A 23,591-nucleotide genomic window follows, 5' to 3' on the forward strand; every position below is an offset into this window, starting at 1 on the left:
TTTAGGGAACAGCGGCTATCTTGCATCTAATAAATAAGAAAGTGAATTCATTGAATAAAAATTAAGCAGCATAAGTTGTGATAACAAGGACCAAATGAAACTTCTGATGAATGATATTTGCTTTGTGTGGAGATATCTTGAGAAAGCTGAAACACTGCCAAGATAGCCTGGAAAAAAGATCATTATGATTTTTTTTAATAATAATAATAAAGTTGGAAGGGACCTCGGAGGTCATCAAGTCCAACCCTCTCTCAGGCAGGTAACCCTATACCATTTTGGACAAATGGCTGTCCAGTCTCTTCTTAAAAACTTCCAGTGTTGGAGCATTCACCACTTCTGGAGGCAGGTTGTTCCACTGGTTAATTGTTCTAACTGTCAGGAAGTTTCTCCTTAGTTCTAAAACACTCTTGCAGAAAATGTCTTATTTTTGTTTTCAGTGGGTACAATTGCTGTTGCTTCTTGAACTATGGCATTTGTTCTATCAAATGAACCATCTCCACTAGGAAAATCACTTTTTCCTTTATTCTTTTAGACCTTTGCAAGTAAATTCTAGTTTTAGATAAATCATTGTCATCCTTCAATTAAATAAAGATATCTAATTTGTTGAATCATATTAAGGTCAGCATCTGATAATAAAATATAGCTAATCATAAAATATAGCTAGTAGTGTCCAGTTTATATGTGGCCTTTGTATTGTTTTATCGTTCTTAAATTATTGAATTACTTTGGTATTTTTATATTGTTTTTAATTGTTTATAAGCTGCCCAGAGCCACAAAATGGAAATTGGAAAATACTAACAACTAGTCCTGAACTGAATTAAATTAGTAATCTGTTCTTTCCTCCAGTATAGGTCACAGGAATGCCTAACCTGCTATGCCAAATAAAATACTGCATTATGACAAATTGTATTTTAAATTGCAAATGCTGTTTAGTTTATAGCGAAAATCTCTTCTTGAGTCTACAGTTCATTCATAGGTAGTATTATTTGACTGTATAATGATCAAATAGAAGTTATGAAAATAAACTCAGGTTGTATACAGAAAACGATCTTGTCATGAAAATGCATTATTGTAATAATTTACAGCAATTTAATGGAAAACAGGATGGCAATGCTCCACTTTTAAGTGCACTGGTTTAAATACATTTCACTAAAGCAATGTGGAATAATAAAGTTTATTATTCAAATATTAGGTCGGTACCAAAAAAAGATATTTAGATTTGTTACATTTTGTTCTTTACCACCCACTTGAACAAAACACTACTTTTTAAACACTGGTGAAGATATCTGCTTACAATAGTAACAAATTTAATTGTGATGACACTAATGTGAATTATGTAATGAAAACTTACTGACTATTACTGTTACATGATATTATAATCTAATTTTTCAGGTAGATTAAGTAACAGATTATCTGAAATACAAGTTTTGAGAATTAAAGATGGAAAGCAGCTCAACTTTGGAAACCCGCCCTTATTGACAAACGACTCCCTAACACAAAAAATGACACCAGACCCACACTCACAAAAACCACACAGGATGTCACCACCACACATCCACGCAAAAAGCAAACCCAAAGCCACACTGATGATGAGGCACGACCACAAACCAGAAGCCAGACCACAGCTGCATCATTAGCCACTTTAAACCCCTCCAATCCATACATGAAGCAAACTGACACCCACCATGAAGATGAGGCACGACCACGAACGCGAAGCCAAAAAATAGCAATGCAGCTCACCATTTTAAATCCCCCTGCAACTCAGACTAACCTGAGCACAACAAAGCCCCAACCCAAACAGAACACTCCCCCAGCTAATCAGAGCACAGCCAACCCCCCAGCCAATCAGAGCACAGCCAAGCTCCTAGCAAATCAGATAATTTGTTTAGCTGACTTAAAATATCTGAGGAAAGAGTAAGAAAACTGTATTTGTTTGCTTCAATCACAGGGATGCATGCAATTATCCCTATAATTTTCAAACCCACAGTTTGGTAATTATGCTTTGAATTATAGCAATGCCAACACATTGCTATTCAAAAACAGTTCAAGTCTTAATATAAAATAAAATATTTAGAAAATAAAATGAAAATAAGGAGGAGCCATGTTGGCGCAGTAGTTAGAATGCAGTATTACAGGCTAACTCACTGCTTACTGTCAGGAGTTTGATTCCTACTGACTTAACGTTGACTCAGCTTCCATCCTTCCGAGGTCAGTAAAATGAGGACCCAGATTCTTGGGGACAATATGTTGACATTAGACAGTGTTGTAAAGCACTATGAAGTGGTATATAAGTCTAAGTGCTATTGCTATTTCTATAACTGACAGTGTGCTGAGATTCTTCCTGTAAGGCCATCTGACTCCCTGCTTGCCTGCCTAGGTGGGTGGGTGGGTGGGATGAGTATCTGCATTGATGGGTTATAGGAGGGAGAATGGTCCAACCATCTTGCACATCAGCACCAGAAGCCTAAGGCTGCAACTGAAAAGCAACATCCATTTGATGCTTATTCAGAGCCGGAGCTGAGGCATCAGTGTGATAGAATGCAGTAAGGAAGTGGATTCCTAGGAGGAAAGAATGCATTTTAGAGGAGTAAGAGGAAACTAAGCCCAGATCCTATGTGTGAGAGGAAGAGCATGAAGGTAGCTCCTCCCTAAAAGTTCACAAAGTACATTTTAGATGCAGATAGTAAAGTCTTCAGTCTGGCAAGATTTTGTCTATAAATGTGAAATGTAATGGTCACCTCTGCCACAGTTGGAGTATTGTTTCTCCTCTGCAAGGATGGTGCTCTATGGTGTTTTCTTAGAAAAACATATCACTACCTTACATCTTTCTTGACAAGAACAGATTGCATATTCCTTCTAACTAAAGGTTCTAATTGTTATAGGGTCAAAGTTATAGCCCATGTTATAAATATATATTTTTATTGATATAGATTGTATAGAAGATATTATTTTTTTCCATGGAACTAATAAAGCAGAACATAAGTAAAAAGCAACAACAACATTGGCTCTTTACACAGGCTTGACATAATCCCATTCTAGCAGATACAGCAGTTTTATAAACAGTTTTTAACATTTATCACATCTAGCAAACTTGATTGTACATTCATTTCTTTATAATCTTCCTCGTCTTATTTAGTACTTCCGTGTTTAAATTAGCTGATTCTAGTTGTTAATTCCACAAAATGAAATGATTTGGCATTTGTCAAACAATCATGTTAATGGTATTATACAATAGAACACTGTAATAATTAACCCCTTTTAAAATGATAAAATGTGCAATTATATACACATTTATCTAAGAATAACCATTTTAACATACGAAATGTAAGATACACATTTTTAAAAAGTTCATTAAATTAAAATTGTTAATTTTTCCAAAGAAGTTGTATGAGATACCAATAAATGCTGGTGCATTTACTTTACAGAATAATAATAATATCTAAATGAAAATATTGGCAATCTGAAGCAATAGTTTCAAGAATTCAGTGATTATAATTCTTTTAAATTGGTCTGGAGGGCATTTATTAGAAAAAATAAAAAATCCTTACACTAATCCAAAACTAAATTTAAATTAATAGTCATTGCTAACCTTCCTCCTGAAGAAATCAAATTAGACTGTTTTAATCCTATGATGTTTGGAAATAATGTCTTCAAACCAAGTGCTTTGTTCTCTGAAGATCAGAATGGAGGCAAGACTGGGTTTGCTGGATGTTATTTTACTATCTTGGCAAGTACTTTTTAAATTATATCCCTAGAGATCCATAACATGCTCCCAATAATTGAAATTGTATTTATATTGGCTGCATTTTTTAAATTTACAAGATATTCTGTATGAGATTTTGAAGATATTTGTACAACAGAATGCCTTCTTATATTGACTATATTGTGGTATCAGTATTGTCAATGTATTAGTAGAGTAATCAGATTTCATTTAGTTACGATAAGATAAGTGCATTCTTGGCTCATGAAAGAGTAAGGTTTGTTCTCTCAAGCCAGCTATCCCCCTTTTGACGGTAAATGTCATTGCCTGGATTTCCCTTTGACAGTTTGTCAACTCTGAACCCCTGTTATAGTATCCATTTATTTGTCTTGTTTTCAGCTACATTAATCCATTCTGTTTTGACAAGTAGACTGATGGGTAATTGATAACTGTGATAGACACAAACAGAAGAGCTAGATGCTGAATAATTCAGCACTTTTCAATATCAATAAGAGAACAGGTTGAAGAATTTTTGTCTCTATTTATACTTAAACTGAACTAAGTCAGGCTAGACATTTATGCTGCCAGTCTATCAGAAAATCAACAGTGTACATTGGTTTCTACCCAACAAAATGTTTTATAAGCTTGTAACAATATGTGTGAAGCTGCCAGAATAATAAATAGGTACAGCAGCCCATGCATGCTAATGTTATGTTGTAAGCAGTTTTGTTGACAAGTGCTAATACTTCTTTCATACTATCATCAAAAGCAGCTAATACAACAGCCATTATTTGCTGGCTTTCCAAGCAAGACATGATGGATTGTGACCTTAATATGGGTTAGCCAAGTTTTGAAAGTTAAACAACTTGCAATAAATCATAGAATTATTACAATGCAGTTTAATTGGTTAAGGACTGTTTATTTCCTAAACGGTGAAAAATTTCTGTTTTGGCGCTTCTAATTTGCAAAGTGCATTTTCATTATGAATGGCAGTTTAATATTCACCTCTTTTGTCATGCAAAATATGCAACACACAGGCAATCTATTAATTGGATAAAAATGCATTGCAAGCGTAAATTATCCTTTATATCATCACTTGTGAGCTTTTACATCTATTAAATGTGCTAAATAAAACTTACTTAGAAAATATATAACATACAGTTAATCCTTAAACTTAATTCAGTCTTAAAATTATTTTAATGACCTTTTTGGCAAAATAAAGTAATTAAGCAATTGTAAACACATAGAGCAATTACCTTTACTTAAAGCCCTTGGTGGGTATGTTTCATTGACTTGGCAGTTAGGGATATGTATAATTTTTTAATATGTAGCAATCCTGTTTTGTTTTCATTCAGACAAATGTTAATATAATGTTGTATCCATATACAAACAGAAAATGCTGAAAATTGATTTTTGTTTGTACTATACAGTATATTATGCATAGTATCTTTTTAATCATATATGAAACATTTTGTACATAGACTATTGTAATAAAACTATTATTTCTTGTATATCCATCTAGGCATTTCCATGGCTGTATGGTAGGCTTCTTGTTCCATCTTAAAACTGTGAACATTTTCACTGCATCAGGGGTTTCTTCATATAGCATCTAGTTTGAACTAAATCTTTTTCACAAGTTGGATAAGTACTTATGTTATACTTAACTTTATGTTATATTTATAGTTCTCCAAATCTGATGTTGTTTTCTTTTGGAAAAACACATTTATCACAGTTAGAAAACAGATTTGTGTTGCATGGACACTAAGTCTTAATACCATATTTATTAGTTATTCATTTTTAACAGAGTTTCAAATTGCTTTTTAAATTTGTCCTAAGAAATTACTTATTGGCCTTGGTAGCTGAATCCTACATGTAGGAGAAGAGCCAGAATGGAAAACAGAATTGGATCCTGGGAAGATCTTTGTAAATCTGAATCCTAAGTCTGAAGCAAAGAAGAGGGTTGAATACTTGAACTGAAATATGGGGACAGGAAAGGGGTAGGGGAGCATAGAAGAAAAATTGTAGTGGCTGTGGCTGGCAAGGGAGAATGACTGAAGAAAGTGGGAAGAGAAAAAAAAGTAGGTAAGAGCAGAATTTGAGAGGAAAGGGAACAGAGAGTGAAGAAGACAACAGCAACATGATTTGCAGACAAAGAAAAAAGAGAGAGCAGACTGTGAGATGTAGCAGTGGGGCAAGATTACTCGGAGGCTGCTTCAGTCTCTTTAAAGATGAATGAACATTCCCAGACAATTTTGCTTATTTCTTCTAAATACTCTCCTGTAAAAATTGAAAATGTTTAATTGTTCTGAACAAGGAGTCTATGAGCTCTTTTGTATTCTGAAGGTTTATCTTTTTTTCTTCTGCTTTCCTTTTCTTCTGCCAGCTTAGCCATGACTGCAAATGTTTGTGTAATGGAAATGTAACATATTGGTGCTCATATCATTACAGAACCTCTAGAGTAAAACAGTAAGTGCAGGACATTGAGTCCCATCAACTGAAGAGGTGGAAATGTATATAAACTCCTTCCTACTGTGTCCTTCCTAGTTGCTAGTGGACATTCCCTACATCTCCTTCTTTACAGGATAGGAAGGAGAACATTGGCTCTGATTTCAGTGTCATGGATGAACTGGTATGCAATGACATTGAGAGCAAAAAACAAATTACGTTCACCAAGCCAGGAACAGTCTTGCAATAAAACAGAATGGATGCAACGTTCAGGCAAAAACTATGATTTTTATTTGAATCCCCTGAATAAATTGTATACTATATTTCTTGGGAGGTAAGACTAGTTAAAAGGAGAATGGTCTCTTAGGACTAAAATGTTCCCCATTTTAACTTGCCATGAGCTGCCATACAAAAAATCCCATAGAAATTAGGCATATAGAAATAAATGCCCATAGTATACATAGATAAAAGAGCTAAAAGGAAGTTTTAAACATTCTTTTAGAGGCAGGCTTAGGCCAAATACAAAGATTTTTTCTTTGTAAAGGACCATTCTCTGAATTTGTTTCCATATCTCTTATATTTTATTCCACTGAGGCAGAAAGTTTGAAGTAGAAGTAATTAAATCAGTAAAGGGAAAATCCATTGATAATTGTATATCAGTATTGGACTTAATTTACATCCATACCTGTTTTTTCCAATTGCTGATAGTCTTCCTGATTCCACTTCTTATGTACAGAGCTGGGAGTGACACGAATAATATGAGCATGGCTGGCTGCCAGTTTAACATGGTATGATCATGAGCATAGTTAGATAAGCCACCCAGAGTCACCTAATTGGAGAGAATACAAAGACTTGCAAATAAAAATAGAATGACTGTCGCAAAAGAAAGCAAAGGTAATAGCAATAGTAATAGGCACTTTGGGTGTAATCCCAAAACAACTGGAGTACTACTTAGACAGCATTGGCATTGTCAAATGCACCATCAGTCAACTGCAAAAGGCAGCTTTACTTGAAACAGCTTACAGCCTATGACAATTCCCTTAACACCATAAAACATCCGTATCTGCCTATCCCATATCCTTAGAAAGGACTCAATAGGTGGATAAAAATGCCAAATCCAGTCTGATCATCTGATTGTGCAACAAACCATAATAATATAAATTTGCTCAGTTATGAATTTAGATCCTTCCTTATTAAAATTAATTTTTATGAGGCACTGTTGATCTCCTTATGGTTCCCACTAATTACTTTGTTCTAGTTAGAACTCATTACACAAGGAAGAGTGAACAGATCTATAAGATAAATTGGTGGAGGAAGGCATATTTAATGGATTTCGTATTGTAACATCAACTCTTTTAATGTTTGCTTGTAATTGCTATTGTTTCCGATGCCTCACTAGATTATCTGGTAAGATTTCTGAACCAAGCTTCTTGGCCATTACTGGTAAAAATGTATATTTTACTGTTCCCCATAACAATATATATTCCAAAACACTACTAAAATGATTAAACATTTTCCTTATACGTTAGAAATTATTTTGGATTCCTAGCTCTTATGTATATTGAGTTCTATAACTCCAATGAGCAACCTCAATAGGACATGGTCAACAACTATTACTAATGATTCTCCATTATAATATAACTGCTTCTTTTTGAATTCCTCAGTTCTGCCACGAACTATCCAGAGACATCTACTCGCAGGAACACTGCTTTCTCAGTGGGTTTCACAGAAAAATTAGTTCCCTAATTGGGGAGAGTTGCTAGAAAAGACTCAGTGTCTTCCTGTTGTAAAGAGACTGCATGGTCAAGTTAGTACAGATTACTGTAGTATGGAAAGTAAGCATAAGCAATTTGCTCAGAATTGCTTAATGTTATTCAGCAATTTTCATCTATTCATATTCTGCTGCAACATGGTGTTCTAGCACCTGTGATGCTTGGTTGAGTGTAATTTCTCATAGCCATTTCTTTATTGGATCATTACACCCCAAAACAGGTTAGAGGGGCGTCACCACTGTAATCTTAACAGAATTTCAATAAATCCTCAGATAAAAAGCAAATCTTGCCTGCCATCAGTTTATGGTTAATCTGTGCTGTAAAGTAATTCCCCTCCCTTGGTACCAATTTTCACTCGTGTGTCACATGGAACACCTAGCACAGCAAGGTACAATTCCTTAAAATAGCTTGTTTACATTTACTTGCACATACAGGTTATGTATGTAGATAGATAAACATCCTTACAACGCTAAGGCCTTTGCCTAGTTGTCTTTCAGAATCATTAAGATAACAAAGATTATTGTATATTAAGATTCTTTTTTCTGTGCTGCATATTTTCAGCAACTTTTCTTTCCCCAAAAGTCTCGGCTGCTTTCCAGGGATCCTTTTTTCCCAAACTCTACTGTGCTCCAATTCTTAACTGCTCTGAATTTTCTTTAAGAATTGGGTTTGTGTAGATCTTTATGCTCTCTGCTGATGTATCATTACCCAACTAGATAAACTGCTCAGTGTGGAGTTTTCTCCCTGTTTACATACAGTAACTTTCCCTGCCAATTTTGGTAGGATATGGTTTTCTCCTTGGTAGTTCCAAATATTTTTTCCTTGATTGTTTGCCTCATGTTAATCCTTGATTATCTAGGTATTGGGTGCTGGAAATGATGCATTTCTAGTCTTTTTGTTTCCTTCTTAGCTTTTTTTAATTGTCTTATTTGAATGGTAAATATGATTTATTGCAAGAACACAAGTGAATGATCAGACAAGGAGACCTGAATTCATTGGTAGCCTCACATTGCAATGAACAAAGACATACATTTAATTTTGCAGCTACGAAGATTGTTGGCCATGAAGGTACAAAGATAGCCAGGGAAATGATTGAAGCTGGGAAATGGGCCCGTTGTCAATCAACAGGAGTGCTGATTTACCACCAGCTTTTCAGGTATTTAGGGTTTGGCAGCACAAGGTAACAACAGCCAGTCGCCAACCATCAGCACCACACAAATATGACTCATAAAATAGCCCCAAACACATATTCCAGTACAGAGAAGTTCCTTGAGGATGGGCTCCAGCACGAGTCTGAAAGCTCAGAAGACTAAACCTCTGGTCCCAGTGACCAACCTAGATTGGATCTTGCAATATGATTTATTTCTGTGTTTCTATGGATGACTGATTTGTTTGAATGCCAATTTTCTAGGAATTCTCTAGAGCTTTCAGATTTAGCTTGGTCTAGGATAATGACAGTTTCCCAGTTGAAATTATGGTTCTGTCTATGTGTTGTGAAATTAAGGAGTTTTCATTGTGTCCTCTGACTGCTAGTTTGTGTTCATGGATGTATTCTATAGTTTTCTGCCTATGTATCATACAAAGTGGTTGCTACAGTTTCACATTGTTATAGATGACTCCTGGTTTTTCCCCTTGGCTCCTGGGTCTTTTGATTTATTTATGTTTTTTAGGGCTTTAGTTAGTGTGTGCTACAGTGATGCTATGTGGTTATAATAGTTCGTTGGTTGTTTCTAAAATGTTTTTAATGTAATCCTTTTCATAGCTTGTGTGAGTTTGCTGTAGAGGGGTGAGTAATCAGACACGTTTTGAGAAAGTTGTGTGGATATTCATTTTGTTAGAAAATGTTGTAGAAGCAGTCTTGTTTTCTTTTTCTGGTGTTCTGGATTGCTGCAGTAGCTCAATGGCATGACCAAAATAATCTTTTAGCATGCAGTGCAAATATTTCTAGTGGGCATTTTTCAAGTTAGAGTTTAATGCTGATGTTGTCAGTGCTTTCAAAAGTAATGTCGGGAAGTGTTGACAAAATCTCCATTAAATTTGAACTTGAAAGACATTGGCTTTTCAAATAATTGAATTTAAATAATTTTGTAAATGTTACTGATGGCTGGATGTGTTAATGGTAAGAAAGACTTATTGCAGCCTGAGGCAGACCACTCTATGGTAGCCTTAATCTTTTAATTTCCATTTATTGAGCTGTAGCTGTTCTAGGTTTATCTTAGAAAGAGATTGTCTGTCTGATGGATACATTCCACAAAGATTCCTTGCTCCAACTCTTTCAGGTCCAAATAAAAAAAAAATACGGTGACATTTTTTATCTGGAATTATCTTGGCAATAATCAGAAATGAAGTGGAAAATGCATACAGCAACCTGAAAGCCATGATACCATGGAAACATCTACTGCCTTCTCATTATTATTATGGAAACATGAGAAGTATCAGTAAATTCTTATTTAGCCAAATTTATCCAAGTGTCATGAGCCCCTTCTTGATGACAAATGAAAGAAAATCATCTGAATGAAGAGAGCTTTCTCTGTTAGCTATCCACTGGTGTCTCAGCCAAGCTGCCTGGACATTCATTTATATAGTATATATAATTTATCTACTGCCTGAAACCTGTTAGACTCTAAATAGCTTGAGATAAGATATTCTTTAACATAGCCCAATGAAATGAATTTCAAATGAGAGTCTGTCTTCTCAATAAGCAAGTAGTTTCTACAGGATAGTTTGGAAGCATGATCTTCTAGTAACACGTGAGTTTTTGTTGTCACCTCTGGTCAGATAAGAACATGTATATTTGAATTCAAGTGTTATTAATTCAGCTAATGGCTGTCAGGTATGGTAGATTAATAAAATGGAATTTTCCTGTTATGACCACTTTCCCTGGATTACCTTGCTACCTACTGAGGCTTTCCAGTCTGAGAAACATGATCTGCAGCTAAACTCCTTCAAGTGTATTTCTGAAGATACAGTGTGCCAACCAACATTGAAGCTACAGGATAACCTGGAGGGAACATTATAAGCTGTGTGGATTTAATAGAGGCAATGAAGTTTTTGCAATGCCTTGAAACCAAAACAGATCCAAGCCACTGAAGCTGCAATCACTATCCCTTAAAGCTGTGCCAGTGCTATAAAATAAGCAAAGAAGAAATTTTCTTTATGAGACCTTCCAGGAATTTGGTCATTCTTTTAGAGGACACACAAAAAAATTACCTTGTGTGATACTGTGTTTACAGCCACTCAGAAATGAAGGATGTGTTGGGAAAGTTGCAAAAAGCCTTTGGATTAATTGACTAAAGGGCATAGTTCTGTAAATGCAATAATGTCCGTTGCATATTCAAGACTGATTTGGAGAGGGATGGAGCTATGATCAGCAGACTTTAGTCCTTAAGTATTACCCCAAGGACACTATAATGATATAACACAAATACTGTAGAAGCTAGATATTGACCAGACCATTGATAGATAGATACTGTGCTGTGCCATGTACAATCCTAAGGAATCCCCTTTACGTGGGCTGATCAGAATATAGAGATGTTCATCATCAGTTCCATCAGAAATCCCCAGGAAAAATCTTAGGGCTTCCATTAGGAATTATTGTGAAATTTATAAAATAATTTAACTTCATATCCAGCAAAGAAAAATAAGGAAAATTGAGAAAACTCTATGCTTTCTATAATCAAAGGGTATATCAAAAGTACTGATTCTGGTTTGGTTTTATGCTTTTGTATATTGGTTTTTTTTTAAAGAAACAGCACAGAGAAATAACATTATAAGATACTTTAGCTTATAATAGTTTTAGTGCTGTTCTTCAGATGTTTTAATTAGCAAATTAAAACTAAATTCGGTATTTTACAAATTATTTTATGTTTGATCATATAAGTTAAAAATGAAACCATGGGTATCTTGTATAAAACCAAGATCATCACTCTTTGTTCCTGTTTTTTATACTTAACTGAGCATTTATTTATCAGTTTTAATGACAAGATCTAATGAGGTTATTACACCTGAGAGAAAATATGTAAGACATGTTTTCTAATTAATCACAAGAAGAGTTCAAGAAGGTCTGGCTATTTCTGTCTATAAAACATCTCATGAAGTTTCTTTCAAGTGTCTATTAGTAAAACTCCTGCTAATACATTGTTTAAAATTACTTTAGTTTTTGGGGATGGGTGTTAATGTTTCTAAATCAAAACATACAGATAAATGTACCTAGTAAAATATGCTTATTAACTATGATATAATTACTCTTAGCTGGAAAAGTGGCTGAAAAAACCAGAATATAAGAACATTAAAGTCAGACAACATGCAAAATTGTTTTATATCCACTTTCATTATTTGTCTATTTAGCCCAGGGGTGTTCAAATTTGGCCCTTTTATGACTTGTGGACTTCAACTCCCAGAATTCCTCAGCCAGGCATGCTGGCTGAGGAATTCAGGGAGTTGAAGTCCACAAGTCATAAAAGGGCAAGTTTGAAGACCTCTGATTTAGCCCATTATAAGATACTTCGGCTTTCAAGGTTAAAATAAAACTCCATCTTACATAAAACAGCATGGGCAAGAAAGCATGGAGTATAGCTGGGCTTCAGCTGTACTTGTGGCTTACTGGCAAAATGTGCCCAATGTTATTAGTAATGTCCTTACTCCTAGTAGTGAATTCTGTAGGACACATGGGTATAGCAAAGGCAGATAACCTAGTCCTCATTTTTCCTATTTTACTGAAAAGTGTTATATGAAATCCTTCATTAACTAAAACGACCATGTTCAGGAGAAATAAATATGTATGTATAGTTGGTTACATCTGGTCATGATCATGTTGTGTGTGAGATTGCAGTCTGGAGATTTGCATAGAATAGTAGTGGTATATTAAATAATAGAATTGAAATAAATGCTATCAATATTAGTGCCCAAGAAAAAATGGTGAAACTAAGTAATAAAGTGCTTCAAGTAATAAGTAATAAAAGTACTAAATGCTTCAAGAACATTGACAAATAGTAAGGTTTCAGAAGTAAATTATCCAAATGGAAGCATGTTAAATATTTGTAGGTGTGATTTGCTTATGGGATGGCTTTCAGCTTGTTTAATGTGGTTTAAAAACTGCATCTGTGGAATTGGAAATATATCATTGGAATTCAGAATTGGGAATATACTGTTATAAAGAAAACATAGTAAAGGTGACTACAAAAATGATATGGGAATTAGTTTCTTAATACTAGTTAAAAATTAAAATACAAACTCCAAAGGAGCAAATATTGAGATTTTATAAGAAAAAAACTAAATTTATTAGTTTTTTAATCTTTATTTAGTCTTTATTTAGAACTCTGCATTTATTGATTTGTTCAATGATCGATTTGTTTTCTTGGTTGCCTGCATGATTTTGATTTTTGTAGATATGGACACAACACAGCATCTAAATATCTTCTTCAAGGCCCTCTGGTGTATTTTTATTATTATTATTATTATTATTGAAAAATTTTTATTAACAATTAACAAAAATTTTTAACCCTCAAACCCACCCACCCCCCTACCCCCCCACTTCCCAGAGCAGAGTACAGGGTTATTACAAAAATATTAAACAAAATCTAATTAACTTTAACAAATTATACAGTAACCAAATTCATACTTAACCCTTAACTCTCTTTAAACTTTAACATCATAATATTATAAACAAATCCATTTTAAAACAATTATTATAAAGTACCATAATAACAATAAACTAAATGATTACCATTATAAAATGCTATTAATAATAATTATTATTTAAAATTTAATCATAAAATAAATGGAACTTTTTAGTTCCATATTTAATCTGAATATAATCTATCCATCTTCTCCATACAATAATATATCTTTCTTGTGTATGATCCTTTAAATAAGCAGAAATTGTTGCCATTTCTGCTAAATTAGAAACCTTAAGTGTCCATTCTTCTATAGTAGGCAATGAATCTTTCTTCCAGTATTGACCTACCAATAATCTCTGGTGTATTTCTTGATCACTAGTTCATTTAATGTTGACAAATGATCCTAAAAGGCAGAAGGTATCTAGTAATTCAATATCTTCAGTATGAATTCTAAGGTTTGTTGCTGTACTTCTTATTAATTGGTTCTTCTTTATATTTAATGTTAGTCCTATTTTTTCCATAGTATTCTTTAAATTTAATTTTTTATTTTCATCTAACAGCGTAGCAGAATAGTCTCTTCAGCATATCACAGATAATATTTCTTCCAATTCTGCTTCATTCAGTATATTTTCAATATATAGGCGGAATGTGATGGAAGTAAAGCATATGCAGTGAAGACATTAAGTATTTGCAGATTGTTCAACACTGGGCAAAGAATCAGACAAGGCTATGTGATGTCTTCTCAGTTATTTAATATATTTATAAATAAATTTACAACACGGTAGTAATCTCAGATGTGGATTGGTTAAGAATAGAAAAGAAAAGAAAAGAAAAAAGAAAAATAGAATAGAATAGAAGCTGGAAGGGACCTTGGAGGTCTTCTAGTCCAACCCCCTGCTCAAACAGGAGGATGTATACCATTTCAGACAAATGACTATCTAGTCTCTTCTTAAAAACCTCCAGTGATGGAGCTCTCACAATTTCTGAAGGCAAGCTGTTCCACTGGTTAATTGTCCTCATTGTCAGGAAGTTTCTCCTTAATTCCAGGCTGCTTTTCTATTTGGTCAGTTTCCAACCATTGTTTCTTGTCCTGCCCTCTGGTGGTTTGGAGTATAATTTGACCCCCTTTGTGGCAGCTCCTCAAATACTGGAATACTGCTATCATGTCACTCCTATTTCTTCTTTTCTTTAGACTAGCCAAACCCAAGTCCTGCAGCTGTTCTTATGTTTTGTCTCCAGGCCTTTGATTATTTTAGTTGCTCATTTTAGAATATCTGTGTACTTTTGCATGCAGATTATAGTGTGTATTATCTGAGAGGCTGAAAATTTTGCAGGTAGATTGTATGAAACCTGAATTGCATGGATTTAAACATTTGATAAATAAAGATCAAGGTAGCTGTGTTTGATAGGGAAAATGAAGTGAACAATTGCAGGTCATACAGAAATGGCAATAACATATAGCCTTAAATTGTGACAAGAGATGTAAAGATCACAGACAATATATCAATATCTATCAATAGATTAGACTAATCATCTTGGTCCTCTGTATTTTATCCAGTTCTAGATATTGCCACACTGGATTGTATTTAGAAGAGAGGTACAAAATAAATGGCTTGGGAAGAACAACTTATGGTAAAGGGTTGGAGGCAGTGGGCACATTTAGTCTGGAAATGAGAAGTTTGAAGATATGGCAGCTGTCTTCAAGCATCTGAAAGGCTGTCATGTAGAAGACAAGGCAGAATTTTTCAGAGTTGTTACAGAACAGAAGATGTTTAAATTACATGGAAATATATTTTGGTTGGATGTCAGGAAAATTTTCCTAATGCTCTCAGTGGCTCAACAGTGAACAGACTGCTTGGGAGATAGTGGACTGTTATTCAGTGATAAGTTTAAATAGAAATTGGATTGCAACTGTTAACCTAATAGATTCCTGCCCTGGGTTACTGATTGTTGTAGATAATTGCCAAAATCCTTTCCTTTTTCAAAATAAAGGAATGTTATTAAATTACCAAAACTAATACAAATTTTAAAAAAGAAAAAATAGAAAAGTGCAAAAAATAGAAAATAGAGATGAACATAGAAAGTAAGAATACAGTAAAGAAAAAGAAAGGATATATATAAAGAAATGACTTCTCCCTTCATTACAATTATAAGCAATTTCAGTAAAGTACCACCTTCTCTTAAAATACAAAAAAATCTCTTCTCATATCATTAAAGACTCATTGTTTCAGTCCTGATCAGCAAGTCCATTAAGGGTCACCAAAAATTTTAATAAAATCTATTTTTATCATGATCAAATAAATGAACTTTATATTCTTTTTTTTTTTGCATTTGACAATCTTGACTTTTAGTCCCTTCAGATAAAGTGCTGGAAGTTGATTTCTTTTCATGTTTTCTTGTCCCTTTTCACAAAATTCATCAAAGCATTAGTGTATCTCTTTTATAAATCCATTATAGGAAAATTATTCAGGCCAATCTCCTGGTTTGTTATTTGTATATCCTTTTTAATTATTAAGATGTCAGAGTTTCATTTGTATGTGCATATCATTCTTGTAGCCTGGTATTTTAAACTCCCTTTAAGATCTTTCTCAATCTTATAGGATTATACTTATGACTCCTTTATAATACCTTTTAACCTTAAGCTATCTATAAAGGCAAACACTCTTCAAATTAAATGAGTCCAGTGTTTATTCTGTATTAGTATGTAAAATTTAAGTGATGATGATGATAATAATAATAAAGTTGGAAGGAACCTTGGAGGTCATCTAGTCCAACCCCCTGCTCAGGCAGGAAACCCTATATCATTTCAGACAAATGGCTGTCCAGTCTCTTCTTAAAAACTTCCTGTGTTGGAGCATTCACAGCTTCTGGAGGCAGGTTGTTCACTGATTAATTGTTCTAACAGTCAGAAAATTTCTCCTTAGTTATAGGTTGCTTCTCTCTTCGGTTAATTTCCATATGTTGCTTCTTGTCCTGCCTTCAAGTGCTTTGGAGAATAGCTTGACTCCCTCTTCTTTGTGGCAGCCCCTGAGATATTGGAACACTGCTATCATTTTAAATCTTATTTAAAATCCATCTGCATTCTTAATCTATTTGTAATTTGCCAAAATCAACCACCTTTTTGTTGTTTATACTTCTCCTCCCATTTTTTTAAAGTCTTTAAACTTGTATTTAAAACTTACTTTCATAAAGATTGAAGGAAACTCATGTGGTGTTTTCAGACTCGTTGATCCAAAGATTCCTAATAGTTAAATATCTGTATAAATAACTGTATATCAATATTAATAAAACATGCAGTCTAAATTAACAATAAATAGTATATCTATTAAGGTTCCCCTCCTGCAATGTACACTTGCAATTTAAGGCTAAAATGGTACATCCAAATAATTATCTTACAGAGAAACCCTACCCAACTATATCATTTCGGTGAAAGGCAGAGCAATTGTCTAAGGTAGCAGTTTTGTTCCTCTGACTTCTTTAAGTTGACTCTTTTCATTTCAAGTACATTTTTAAAAAAGAAATTTGATTAAATTGTTTGGATTTGGGGGTTTATTTCATATAGTCCATAATGGCCTATTGTTTGTGTAGTCTTCAGATTGCATTGCTTAGCATGGCGAGTTTTGAAGTATGCGTTTGTGTCCACATTCAGGTATTCTGTTAATGCCTTTCTGCGATGTGCAGATGCTTTTGTGCAAATATATATGAACATACACGCCCAGCTACCATGCAGATAACTATGCAACTGTTCTAGAATTGGTATCTAAACTTGGAATCAGGTACTGCCCTAATCCAAGAAAAGATAGAATTCTGAAAGCCAATTTTACATGGATTTTTATCATGGACATTAAATATGACTTATTGAATTTTCAGAACTACAGCCTATGCATATCCAGCTAAATCTTTAACCATCCATACAGATAAGAATATTGACTTGAATATCTCTTATAACTTATTTTCCATTTCTCTATTTTTCACATAGTATTGATATTTACAATACTCACATATGTACAACATATAGAACATGATTTTGTTCTTTAACCATAAAAGAAAATAATTACAGAATGTAATTCCTCCCAGGCTCATGATGTTAATCTGATTCGTATGAGTACAAGATTTAGGCATATGTACATGACTATAAATTATGACAACATTAATTCTACAATTTGTATGAAAATAAAATTTTCAAAGTTGTTATGATTGTTCTTTTACTCATAAACCAAGTATTCCATACTGTCACTAAGATTTGGACCAAATTATTACATATTTGGACAGCAAATTTAATTTAATCTTTGAACATGCTAATGTAATCCTAAATAAAATATGTGCCAGTTATAGATTTAATAGACTTATCTGAAATTCACATTGTTGTTAATTTGGAATAATATAAATTGAAAGCTGGCAATTCAGCTCACAGAGCCAGGATTTTAAAATGAACACATTCATCTAACTTGAATTGGTATGATCAGATCTTGCCAAATGATGCTGCCAAAATAGTGTAATATATTTTGGATATGCTAATAAAGATATTTCTACTGTGGACATCTCTGGAGCTTTCAATACTAAGTTTTGCTTTTTATTTAAATGAAAATAACTTCTTGGCATCTGAGTTTCTTATATGTCTGGGTTTCTTTAAACATAATGCAATTACATCTAAGCAGTATGCAAATTGTACTTGATAAACCCCTAGGTTTTCATTTTAGAAATCAAATTTTTATCACTCAAATAGTGATAGACATTTTCAATAGGTATAGAAAACTGTTACTAAAGATGGACTTCTCTTATTGAACTGAACTCTCTTAAGATTATTTTTAAGTGGATAAACAGCTTGTCATATAAGGAATATCTCAGTGCCATATTTGTGTTACTCAATTTCACAAAATTTAAATGTTTTATTTTATTTTTTCAATGTTTTATTTATAGTTTATGTTATATGTAAAATAGGAAACTTATCTTATTAAGATAAATATTTTAAATTAAATTTGTGATCTCAAAACACCTGAGTCATAAATTCATATTAAGGTTACTAGACATGTGGGATTCATTCTTTGTGATACACCATGGAATAGAAAAAGAACTCTACCTATTAAATTAATGTATTTCATGTGAAATTATTGAAGATATATGACATATCTGTCTCCATTTTCTGACTTTATTATTCATATTTTATGCTTTCCTCTTGAATCCTTTCCCCCACTTTTCCTGGGTATATCAAACACATACCTCTTACTCTAAATTAACATTCAGGACATTTGGGTGAAATCTAGTTTTCATATGATCAAATGCCCAGAGTCACCTTGTAGAGAAGATAGGCAGAATTTTTTTAAAATTTAATTTGTTAAATAAATCAAATATATTTAATACATTTATTAAAAATAAGTAAACAAATGCACACAGTCTGAATTCCAAGTCTGTCCATTACCAAAACAACAGACAGGTGGAAATTGTCCTTCCCACCCAAGAGAGACAGTTATTTCAAGCCCTGTACATAGAGCAGGCTGGAGAAAGAGGAGCACAAAATTGAACATTGTAATATAAACAAAACTTGAAACAAAGCAGTCACTGAAACTATTTTTTAATGGGTTATTTAGCCTTTTCTTCATAATCAGAAATTATTTTGTCTTGTATCTTTGTATTCTTCTCTCTGTTCAATCCAGCTTGCCCAGGAGAAGTCTGGCAGGTTATATACAAGTTTTTCTTTGTTGTTCTGCCTTGCAGCAATGCATTAAATAAGTGAGAAAATATATGCATTATTAATAAATTGGTAAAATGAGTACCCAGAAGATTATATCTCTCACAACTATGCTGGTTGGTGTAGCTAACATTGCAAAGGTCAGAAGCAGGTGAAGTTGAGCAATGTGCAGAATAATAATGCTAAACATGGACACTTAGCTGACTCCTGTGCAGAGTTTCTAAGCTGGCTGATTCTGGAATGAGTAACCTTATGCTTAATAATGACAACTTAGAAAAGAAATGTATGGATGGAAGTTTTTTTACCACTTATATATCTTCCTCTCTATATATTGAGACATAAGTGTCTAAGACATCCCTTCTGTCTATAATTACTATAGGGATAAGAGGCTTCTAGTGCACAGTCAGAGATGTAGAGAGCTCAGAATCCTATTATTTGTTTGCTGACAGGCACCAAAACACAGAGGAACAAATTCTGGTCTATTTTGTTTACGTTCCTTTTATAATTTTCAGCAGTAGCTGTATAAGCCAGTAAAAAGATTCAGGAGAGAACCTGAACATAATAAAATTGAGAAATTTACAGAATGGAATATTCTGAGACTTTTTTTAAAAAAGTATCTATCAGTGCTAGATTTGTAAAAAATAAAAAATGGTTGTACAAAAATATAAGAAAATTATAAGCTCAATTATAACCTAATTATTGTAATATGTTCCCATAATACAATGCATAACAATAATTTATTGTTTTCCAGTGTGGCTAACATAAATACCTCATAAATTTAATTTCAGATGGGAGATGAAAGAGAAAGAAACCCTGAAAGAGGAAGAAAGAGCGATGCTAGAGAAATTACAAAAAAATTACCTCACACCACTTTCTCTTACCTCAGAAGATAAGGAATAACAGAGGACTTGATAAGAAATATCTTTTAGTTATGCATTCTTAATGTCAAAGAAATAGATTTTTCTGAAAGATGGCATTAAAAAAAAAACCTGCTACATAATTTGTATACATTTTATTGTATTGGTATTTTCTAGGGAACAGCTGCATCTTATATTTTATAAATGTTTTTTTTATTTTCTCCTAATATTTTGTCACATACAATATGAGAAAAAATAGTTTTAACAATTCTTAATATAATAGTAAATTATATATACCGCATAATATACTAAAATCTACAGTAGAATGCCTACATACATACTTTAAATCTGTTATATGTACTGTTTTGGGAACATTTAGAAAGCATATCTTAAACATGAAGCCTTTCCCTTGTCTCTTCTATGTTCTTAGATAAATATTATTATTATAGGTTCTTTTCTGAGTATTTTCTAGAGAGTTGCATATGTGTTATAAGCAAAAGTAAGAATGATTGACGAATCGCTCTGCTTGATTTGCTGGCATTGCCATTACAGTAGCCCTTGTTTAGTGACCATTCAATTATGACAGTTATCAAAAAGTAACTTTGTGATCAGTCCTCATATTTACAACCTTCACAAATCTGTAAAGCAAAGGAAAGATGAAGTACAATCATAAGTACAGTCACAGTTTCACTTAGCAACTGCTTCATTTAGCAATCAGGTTGCTGGTCCTGGTTGTAGTTCCTAAACAAGGACTACCAGCATAGTTACATTCACACATGTAACTGCTTTCTTTTCACATATAGTCCTCAACATACAACCCATTCATTTAAACAGTTCAAAGTTACAACAGTACTGAAAAGGTTATTTCCAACCGGACTTCACTCTTATGACCATTGTAGTAGCTCCATAATCAATTGATCAAAATTTGGTTACTTGACAACTAGTATGTAGTTACAATGGTTGCAGCATCTCAGGGTCATGTGATCACTATTTGTGACCTTCCCAGCTAGCTTCTAACACAGAAAGTCAATGGGGGGAGCCAAATTCATTTAACAACCATGTGATTTATTTAACTGCAGTGATTCACTTAACTACTATGATAAAAAAGGTCATAAATTTGACTATGACTCAATTATGGCCCTAATTGTGGTCATAAGTCGAGGACTATATGTGTCTGTCCATGTGTATTTTTTTTCTGTATTTTTTTTTAACAAGAACACAAAGAAAACTGAGAAGATAAAATATCACAATTCACCTGTTGGTCATATTGAAGAAATATGCACATCAGATACTACAAGGATGTACATCTCATATTTGGAAGAAATTCGTGCTCATGGGCTGTCTTTGTAGAAAGATAGCCATATACAGCGCTAGACACACCTTGGCTTTATTGGGAAGAAGATTTGAATTTAATTTTTCTTGGAGTAATTCTTATTTGATAATGGTTGCTATTGGCATTTAAGAGAATCATCACCCTCAATCAGCTACTAAATAACAATAATTTTAAAACTATCAAAATTCTACAAAATGGATATAATTTACATAGAAATGACAGTTAAAACTTTACACTGCACAGCCTTGAAGCCCTTCTGACCTTAGAAACTACAGAGATTTTAAAGTTATTGGAGATGGCCTTTGTGGAACATAAACTAACAAATTATTATTAACAAAAATTAAATATTTCATATATATATTTGAATAGTCTCCCGTAAATTTGGAGTACCGATAATAATGAAAGGCTCCCAGTTTTAAAGAATACAGGTAGTCTTTGGTTAACAATGGCAATTGTGACAGGGATTTCCATGACCAAGAAACACTGTCATAGAGTGCGATGCCCCAAGAATATGCCAGCGAAGGAAATTGCAGCAGTTCTGGCTGCCTTTGTTAAGTGAGGACATCATAGGATGCTGTGATAATAAAAGCTAGTCCTTCAGATTGTGATCATCTGATGATGATGATGCTACAATCAAAGTTAAGTACACGGTCCATTTATACCTACAACTCGTTCAGCGCTGTTAATATGTTTATAAGGTTTGTAAGGTTGCTGAACAAATGGTCATTAAGTAAATGCATTTATTATAACTTATAAACTTAGCTTATTTATAAAAAAATATCTCTAAACATGATATAATAAAATATTAACTGCCTTTGAAGAACTTGGTTCACTATGGCAATAATATCCAACCAATATTGAAATACAAGTGGATAAGCCCTTAACGTATGTACAAAATTTAATATGTCTCCAGCATAAAAAAGGCTGAGAGTCAACACCTTGTAAACATCTTGTGAGGGTCTGTAGGATCCTCACAAGATGTTTACAAGGTGTTGACTCTCAGCCTTTTTTATGCTGGAGACATATTAAATTTTGTACATACGTTAAGGGCTTATCCACTTGTATTTCAATATTGGTTGGATATTATTGCCATAGTGAACCAAGTTCTTCAAAGGCAGTTAATATTTTATTATATCATGTTTAGAGAGGTGTAGGATAAGAGATATCTTGCATTTAACTTTAAGACAGATGATTGGAAAGGCTGCTATTTTGCCCAATGTTCTTCTTTCTCTTTTGCCTTAACCTATCAATCATTTCCATTAGAGTAAATATTTAACAAAAATATTTGGAATCTCTAAGGTGAAGTCTATTATGAAACAACTCTTACATCTTATAAAAGCAAAGAATTTCAACTTTTAATATATTTACTGATGGAAATCAAGAAATCATAATAAAAAACTTAAATTAAGTTGCCTGGGTGAGATGCTTCTGTTTCTGATTACAGATTTTGAAGATTTCCAGCTATATATTCAGGAAACTCAACTAGATTTCTCCTTGGCAAGGAGTGCTACAGCTATGTGCTTTCAGAGATAATTCATACTCACAATTTATATTCAATTTAAGCTATTATGACAAATAGTTTTATATATGGATACAATTTGTTATTATGTATCATCTATCAAACAATCTTAAATAATTTGACCCATTTTGGGTTGCTTTTATTTTAACACATTGTGTATTTATGTCAATAAATCAAAATATATGAGGTCACAGCCCCAGACTGCATATAAGAAATACAAGGTATAATACAATGTACATTATAGCATGTATGATAAAAAGATCTTTAATCATATTCAATCTATTTTGCTGTCGGCAACATACAAATTTTACAACTATATACAAATAACTCTGCAGCAGCAGAGATCTAAATATATTAGTAATCCATTGCAAATGTCTTAATAAAAGTTACAGTATAACAGATTCAATATACCCATCTTTACAAGGATAAAGCTTTTCAGCATAGACTATTTTGCACTATTTGCCCTCTAATGCTGCTGATGGAAAAATATTAAACTGCAATATTTGCAAAGGTCTTTCAAAATGTATTGTTTATAAGTTGCTCCAAATGTAATGCCAGTTTGATATAAAATGTATTATAACCCAATTGAGCTCTAAGTGACAGCTTGCTATAGTTTGTAATTCCATATTAAGAATCCTTTTTTGAGAGTTAGCATTGT

General features: G+C 33.2%; 1 protein-coding gene across 3 annotated transcripts in view; it reads left to right on the forward strand.

Annotated features, from left to right (window-relative positions):
- KIAA0825 (KIAA0825 ortholog) overlaps nt 1-20,227 on the forward strand; it is a 192,860-nt gene extending 172,633 nt beyond the window's left edge. For 2 of the 3 annotated variants that reach the window (XM_039335690.1, XM_039335691.1), the window contains one exon: nt 20,013-20,227. In XM_039335690.1, coding sequence (XP_039191624.1) covers nt 20,013-20,124 — 112 coding nt within the window. In that variant the 3' untranslated portion in view covers nt 20,125-20,227. Of the gene's footprint in view, nt 1-17,184; nt 19,948-20,012 lie in introns of those variants that run through there. The other variant, XM_039335692.1, reaches the window with a different exon arrangement.
- The last annotated feature ends 3,364 nt before the right edge of the window (nt 20,228-23,591 follow it).

The sequence above is a fragment of the Crotalus tigris genome, unplaced genomic scaffold (assembly GCF_016545835.1).
Source record: "Crotalus tigris isolate CLP2741 ecotype Arizona unplaced genomic scaffold, ASM1654583v1 scf7180000017646.2482762, whole genome shotgun sequence".
In the NCBI taxonomy this organism is placed as follows: domain Eukaryota; kingdom Metazoa; phylum Chordata; class Lepidosauria; order Squamata; family Viperidae; genus Crotalus; species Crotalus tigris.